This window comes from Schistocerca americana, chromosome 4 (assembly GCF_021461395.2).
Source record: "Schistocerca americana isolate TAMUIC-IGC-003095 chromosome 4, iqSchAmer2.1, whole genome shotgun sequence".
NCBI classification, from domain to species: domain Eukaryota; kingdom Metazoa; phylum Arthropoda; class Insecta; order Orthoptera; family Acrididae; genus Schistocerca; species Schistocerca americana.
Window position 1 is genome coordinate 275,732,603 of NC_060122.1, and position 8,200 is coordinate 275,740,802.

At 40.2% G+C, this 8,200-nt stretch overlaps 1 protein-coding gene across 1 annotated transcript in view; it reads left to right on the forward strand.

Moving 5' to 3' along the window:
- The window catches only part of LOC124612426 (zinc transporter 5-like), a 261,950-nt gene extending 258,093 nt beyond the window's left edge, over nucleotides 1–3,857 (forward strand). The window contains exons 12-14 of the mRNA XM_047140632.1: nucleotides 2,026–2,252; nucleotides 2,984–3,112; nucleotides 3,195–3,857. Coding sequence (XP_046996588.1) covers nucleotides 2,026–2,252; nucleotides 2,984–3,112; nucleotides 3,195–3,356 — 518 coding nt within the window. The 3' untranslated portion in view covers nucleotides 3,357–3,857. The remainder of the gene's footprint in view (nucleotides 1–2,025; nucleotides 2,253–2,983; nucleotides 3,113–3,194) is intronic.
- The last annotated feature ends 4,343 nt before the right edge of the window (nucleotides 3,858–8,200 follow it).

The window sequence follows — 8,200 nt, forward strand, 5'->3', positions numbered from 1 at the left end:
GGATAATGGGCAGGGATACTTCATATTCAGTGTATGACAAGTTGAGAATTTAGGTTGAACAGAAAGTGCGGTCAGACAGCCAAAGTGATTACGATGACCACTCGCATAAAGTGGGAATCTGGGTTCGAGTCTCATTCACCACAAATATCCACTTGGCAACATTGGTTTTGTTTCAGTGCCCAATTGCGCCTGAGGTCTTAGTTTCTCTTATGTCACATATATATAATGTCCACTGAATCAAAAATGGTGTCTGTTCTTTCAGGCATGTCCAAAAGAACAGACACCACACATACAGATTCCTTCCTTGTTGCTCATCCCCTCCTCCCTTCTTTCCCTCCACACAATGCCAATATGATAATATCGCATCTAGGCTGGTTAACATGTACTCATTTTTCTCCTGGTGAAAATAATCCACAGTTCAAAAATCTAGGGAACCACATATTTTGCAGAGCTGTGAGGTGTTTAGTGTGTTGAGTTGCTGAACAATTGTTACATGAATAGCACATATACTTTAAAAAAATTCATATGACTCTCAAATTTCTTCATTATACAAATAAGGATATGTCTTTAGCTGCCATGTAAACTGCTCAAAAAAATCTTTGCACCATTTGCAAATCTGTGAACTTAAGTGGGCTTAGGGTCACAGCATGCCAGGAATAAAAACAAAACAATAATCAAAATAAAGGCAGGTTGTTCGAAAGTGTGTATCTGTGAAAACCAGAATCCACTTATGGTTAACACACAGTGTCACATTTCTCCAGCCCATGCTGTCGACAAGGTGGTTGATAAATTGCTGCTCAAGCCGTCACACTCTTTGGGCATAGTGTGCCAGTGCATTATTTTCTTGGAACACAGACCAATCAATGAAAGGTTGACTGATTTTGGACAGTAGGTTGGAGGATGCTCTCTCTATACCGCATAACCCTTGAGTTACACTCAATAGTGATGAGAAGCAGTGACATCTGTACATTGATTTGTCCTAAAACATGATCTACCTCCATACAATTTTACAATGATCATTAGGTGTCAGACAAATCATATACTTATCATAAAACTTTGAACATAGCTGCTAAGGTTCAGTGACTGTGTCAGAATTATACGAGGGCTATCCACAAAGTACATTACATTTTGGAATTAAAAATAAATAAAGTATGGAAATTTTTTTTATTATATACAGATGAAAGCCACACTTCAATATTACTTTTCTACATAGTTTCCATTTAAATTAAGGCACTTATTGTAGCGATAGCTGAGCTTGGAAATTCCTTCATCGTAAAATTCGGCCGCCTTCTTGAAGCTGTGCGTCGTCATCAAAACACTGCATAGCCAACCACTTCTTCATTGCTGTGAATAAGTGGAAGTCACTCGGTGACTGGTTGGGACTGTACGGCAGATGAGGAAACAACTCCCACTTAAAAGATTCGAGAACTTCACGAGTGGCATTTGCCGTGTGGGCCCGGGTGTTGTCGTGAATCAGCAAGATCTTTGAGCCCAACTTTCCCCTGCGCTTGTTTTGTATTGCTCTTCTGAGGTTGTGCAGAGTTTGGCAATACCTTTGAGAGTTTATTGTAGTGCCTCTTTCCAGGAAATCCACAAAAATCGTATTTCTACCGGGTTACTGATTAACCACGTGGTTGAAGGCGCAGGCGGCCGAATTTTACGACGAATGAATTTCCAAGCTTATCCATCGCTACGATAAGTGCCTTAATTTAAATGGCAACTATGTAGAAAAGTAGTATTTAAGTGTGGCTTTCATCTGTATATAATAATAAAATTTCCAATACTTTATTTATTTTTAATTCCAAAACGTAATGTACTTTGTGGATAGCCCTCGTATTAGAACAAATAAGCCCTCAGTCACAAATATTAAGTCAAATTGACCAGGTTTTGATGTTACTATGAGCGCCGTCTTCAGAATGTTGGTGCAAACCTCTTTCTGTAGCAGTTTATTTGGATGCTTTGTTGTTGGGTACCATATCTAATGTGTCCACAAGTTTATAGTTATTTGCTGATTTTTGTTTTCAGGAGTTTTCCTCCACATAATGGCTGATACACTTGGTAGTGTTGGAGTGATTGTTTCTTCTCTGCTAATACAGCAGTTTGGTTGGTACATAGCAGACCCAATCTGTTCCATGTTTATTGCAGTGCTAATTTTTCTTAGTATAATTCCACTTCTCAAGCACTCAGCGTATGTGTTATTGCTGCGCAGCCCTGTCAAAGAGGGTGACAAACTGCTGGCAGCTCTGCAGCAGGTATGGTATAAGCTATAAAGCATTATAAATATTTATAATATTTAGATAATTTAATTTGAATTTTATCTAATTATTGTTATTGTGAATAGAATGCACCGAACCTCACACTTTCATGGTGTATTTGGATGCGAAGTTGACATGAAAATTAAATTGTTAATAACTTTCAGATTTAATATTCATCTTGTTACTGTATTTTGTAGTGTCATATGTGTTTCTTGTCTTACATGTTTTCCTTGTTTGCGGGGGAAAGAGGCTCTTTTACCAAACATTTAGGATTTTGTCAGGGTTTTACTGTACTGTCAATGTGAATATTTTGATGCTCAACATGCATAGTCCCTCCTCTTGTGGCTAAACACATTGCTCTTTTAAATCTATATCTGTACTCTGTAGCCACCATACAGTCCATGGCAGGGATGTATATTGTACCAGTATCATTTCTTCCCTTACTTTTCCATTTGATAATAGTAAACAGAAAGAAAGACTTTATGAGGAAATTTAGAAAACAGGAAATCAGTAAGCACTGGACAACTAACATGTTCACAGAGACAACCTATAGTTTTTTCCACTGAACCTAGCTGATTCTTGTTGACAATATTGTGCAGAGTTCTGTGCATACAGAAAAATATTATTCATTATGTTGGTAGCTATTGAATTAATATAGAGACATTGATCAGGTTTATAGTCAAAGGCATACTGTAAATGTTTATGTCCATAAAATGTACTTTGTGTAGGTTACTGCCATTGATGGTGTACAGACTATAAGGAAACAACACTTCTGGCAACATTCCTCAGACACCAACGTTGGAACATTGCACATTCAAGCTGCTCCAGATGCCAGTGAGCAGAACATCATACAGGAGGCAAGTACAGTACAGTAAGGGACTATATTTACTGTATGTGGTGTTTACAATGTTACAGACAAACTGATTGAAATTTTCACAGGCTTGTTCCATACTGAAAGAAACAGGAATCCATCACTTTTGTGTCCAAGTTGAGAAAGAAGAATTCTTTGCCCATATGGCTGGGCTGAGCTGGCAAATAAAAGATCCAGTCCCTGCTTTTGGAGGAAATAAAGATGTCCTATTCCTGGTCAAGGCTGTGTGATAGAAGAGACTGACACATATCGTTATAGTGCCATTATAGTTTACCCATGGCACTAGATGATGTTGACATTAACTCTGAGAAAAGTGTGGTTATTCTTGAAATAATTTCACCAACTTACTTCTGCAAAAAGGACTGCAGTGTATTAGTGATGTAATCCATTATGTTAAAATTCCATTACAATCAAATTTTAGGCATTTTGTTTATATTGAAAATGCCAAATACGTAAGCTGTATTGTCCAATAGATTTATCAGATCAGGGTAAAAAGTAAATCTTTTTGAATCTGTATTCAAACATGTCCTGTTTTGATAAATTTGTAATTTAGATTTTTTACTAGTTGTAATATTTATTTGCAACATTGTGAAGCTTCATGATTACTACAAGAAGTAAGGAATTAATGTTACATGTCAGAAATTTTTCTGTACCTGAGTATTAAGTACTTACACCTAAGTATGTTTTGTTTATGTGACTGCAACGAACTACCTATGCAACTGGAATAATAACTTGAATCAAAAATGGAGTTACTAATATTTGATCTCCTTTCCTCTCCCTGGAAATTGCTGACCCTGCTTTACAATATGAAAGTAATGTCTTACATTTGATTTCTATAGATATATGTCTTGGAGTGTACTAAAAAATCAGGGAGTGAAGTCGGTTGTACAGATACCAGCAGCAGAATAATACATCACTTTTATTCAGTATCGTACAAATGTGAACCATATAAACACATATAGAAAGACAAGTATTATGCCATTTCAAACAAGCAACAGCAGTCTGCTAGTCTAGAAATAGTAGCTAATAGTCTTAAATTAAATGAAAATTTATATGTAATATTCCATAGCGTTCAGTTGGATAAAAGGTTAAAATCAAATCAGCATAAAGAAAAACTATTGTAGGAGCACAGCTTAGCATGTTTTACACTTGAAAATATCTCTCATTATTCTGACTTGGAGATTTAGGGGTTTGTGTATTTTGCATACTTCAGTTTCCTACTGACTTGTAGGATTATCTTCTGAAGCACTGCAGATAAATTAATAAATAAATATACACATATCAAAAAATGTTTTGCATCACCTTGCTTCCGAGAGTTCCGGAACCTGTACAGAAAATTGGAATAGAGATCAACATAAACATCATTTCCACCCTTTTTATTGCTCATGAAAACCACACATTGCATGTTGTACCACCATATAGTGAGATCTTCAAAGGTGGTGGTCCAGACTGCTGTATACTCCGGTACTTCTGATACCCAGTAGCACATCCTCTTGCATTGATGCATGCCTATATTCATCGTGGCCTACTACCCACAAGTTCATCAAGGCACTGTTGGCCAGATTGTCCCACTCCTCAATGGCAATTTGGCGTAGATCCCTCAAAGTGGCAGATCCCTTAAATTCGTTGGTGAGTCATGTTGTCCATAAACAGCTCTTTTCAATCTATCCCAAGTATGTTCGATAGGGTTCATGTCTAGTTGAAGGCATATGTGACACTCATCAGTGAAGGGAATGTGATGCCAATCCTGAGTGATTCATACGGCATGTTGCTGGGCCCATCAGAACCGCACTGCATGGTGTCGAGGTTGCAAAGATGGACCTCCCCATGGACATCGAGAGTGAAGTTGCGCATCATGCAGCCTATTGCGCACAGTTTGAGTCATAACACGATGCCCTGTGGCTGCACAAAAAGCATTATTCAACATGGTGGCGTTGCTGTCAGGGTTTCTCCATGCCATAATCCATAGGTAGCAGTCATCCGCTGCAGCAGTAGCCCTTGGGTGGCCTGAGTGAGGCATGTCATCAAGAGTTCCTGTCTCTCTGTATCTCCTCCATGTCCAAACAACATCGCTTTGGTTCACTCCGAAATGCCTGTACACTTCCTTTGTTGAGAGCCCTTCCTGGCCAAAGTAACTATTCAGACACAATCAAACTGTGGTATTGACTGTCTAGGCATGTTTGAACTACAGACAACACGAGCCGTGTACGTCCTTCATGGTAGAATGACTGGAACTGATCGGCTGTCAGACCCCCTCCTTCTAGTAGGCACTGCTCATGCGTGGTACTTTACATCTTTGGACAGGTTTAGTGACATCTCTGAACAGTCAAAGGGACTACACTATCCACAGTCAGCATCTGTCTTGATGAGTTCTGGGAACCGGGGTGATGCAAAACTTCTTTTGATGTGTGTATACCCAGTGAAAGCAAGCAATGAGAATACTGCCTAAATTAGAAAACTGCATGTTTTCCTGATGCCTTCTCAATGATCTTAGATTTCTTACACTCATTTTCCAATATATTTACTGCATAATTGCATTGTTATTAGTAGAACAGTGTCCATATTTCAGTTGCAATGCAGACCATAGCCAAAACATATTTCCTGAGTGACAATGTCTGTTACTCTCGCTGTCATTAGATTAAAATATTCTTTTAATCTGGCTTCCCCATTACTGTGCAGCTGTAGCTGTGACATCATTTTCGGGTGTATCTGAAACTTTTATCACATGGAGTATACTTAAAATAGAAACATGAAACAACTATTAGTTGTGTATACAAAAGAATAAAAATAAAAAGAGGAATTACCCCATATTACCTATCAAATGACTATAGTCAGAATGTTTGTCTAGTCACACACTGTTTAATGTTGTATGTTGGTGTAGTTACGCATGCAAGAAATTAGACACAAGTGGAATTAAAATGTAGTAGGAATGTAATAACAAAGAACATTATATTACAATACATTTTACCACATTACTGGGTAGTGGAGAAGGAATGTGTTGTAACTCGCCGATCTTTCAAAGTGCCACCGCGCAGTTACTCGCGTCCTGTACATGCGGCGCTGTCTGCCAGCCATGCAGCAGTAGCGCCACCTAAGCGGCCAGCCAGCCAGCAGCCGCTAGACTCGGACTCAGTTCTGATTTGACTGTTAAAGTGTACACACGTCTTACTTTGTTTACTTGATCTGTGACTTACATGTATTGTGTCGTCCTTGAAATATAATTGTTCAACTTGACGTTATAACAATTGGCGACGAGGTAGTGAATTTTTCTTTTTCATCGTTGACCCACAGGTTTCCATAGCTACTTTAGAGCAACTATTGCAAGGTCTCATTGAACAGCAAGGCTCCAATGCAGGGCATCTCTCGTCGTTGTCTATCCCTCTTTTTCCTCCATACGATGAGACGGCGGAGGACTGGTCTGATTACGAAAAATGTCTTTGACAGCACTTCTTGGCAATTCATGTCACGGACATAAACATGTAAGTCTCTGTTCCTTTCATGGATTTCACCTCAAATGTATTGGTTATTGTCGCAATTGGCTCCTTTGAAAGATCCTGCGTCTTTGTCCTTTGCTGAAATGTGCTCCCTTCTGTCCGTATATTTCCAAAAGCACACGCATGTGGTAGCTTCTCATGTAGCCTTTTATCGTTGTCAAAAACAACCGAATCAATACTATCTTGCTTGGGCTGCTGAACTTCACGGCCTCAGTCGAAAGTATCAATTTGTTACTGACGTTCACAAAGAATCCTATGATGATTCCATGGTACGGGATGCTATTATCCGGTCGGCGCCCGACAAAGAAGTTAGGCAATGTGCCCTTCAGTTGGTAAATCTGACTGTAGATGACGTCCTATCCATCGCTCAGTCTTTTGGAATTTCTCGCGCCACTGGAGTCCAAATAGAGGCAGGGGGTGACATCAGGGACGTACAACCTCTGTGCGCTGTTGACGAAGCGTGCAGCATGTCCCCGCCGGTCGACGTGGCCACAGTACGCTCCCAAGCGCGGTCTCGGCCTAACCGTAAACAAACCTCTAAGAAACTGCAGCAAACCCCACGGCAACTTCCTTCATGTGCGCGGTGTTTTACGAAACATTCACAAGAGGATTGTCCCCAATGTTGGGCCGTGTGTCACAAATGCAAAAAGAAGGGTCATGTGTCATCCATTTGCAAATCCGACCACATACCTGATGTTCATGCACATGGCGCTGATTCTGCTTCTGTGTTGTCTGTCAATTGTACTTCTTCCCTTTCAGGGAAGTTATTCCTCACTGTCCAAATACTTGGGCGGGATGTTCGCATGCAGGTGGATACTGGTTCTGCTGCCACTATCATCAATTCTCAGACGTATCTTCAGTTGGGTTCTCCAATCCTGCCACCTGTCACTAGGAAATTACAGACCTACAATAAACAGAAGATTTCCCTCTTGGGACAATTTGATGCTGAGGTATCTTACAAATCTGTCGTTCGCACTGTTCCCATATTTGTGGTCAACCATAGTTATGCAGAGAATCTTTTTGGTTTCGATGCCTTTCTCATTTTTGGTTTCTCCATAGATGACTCTGTCAATATCATCTCTGATGCTATTCCTTATACTCAAGTGGATTCCTTGTCGATGACATTTTTGTCTCTTTTTTCTCCTGGGTTATGCCGTGCAAACGACTTTGAAGCTCATGTCACGCTCAAACCCACTGCTCGGCCTAAGTTTTTTTGGGCTTGGCCCATTCCTGTGGCCCTTCATGATCGGGTCAAATGGGAGCTGGATAATCTCTCTGCTTCAGGGGTCTTGCTTCCTGTCACTTCCAGTGAGTCGTCCTCTCCTGTCGTCGTCGTTGCTAAGCCCAATGGTGATATTCGTCTCTGTGACGATTTCAAAGCCACTGTAAATGCTCAATGCCTCACTGACACTTACCCTATGCCTCGATCTGAAGAATTGTTCACTAAACTTGCTGGAGGCCAGTAATTTTCTAAACCTGACCTGTCAGAAGCTTATCATCAACTTCCTCTCGACGCGGCTTCCCTGCAGTTTCTGGTCCTTAACGCGCCTTTTGGCCTCTACCATTCGGGGTTTCCATTG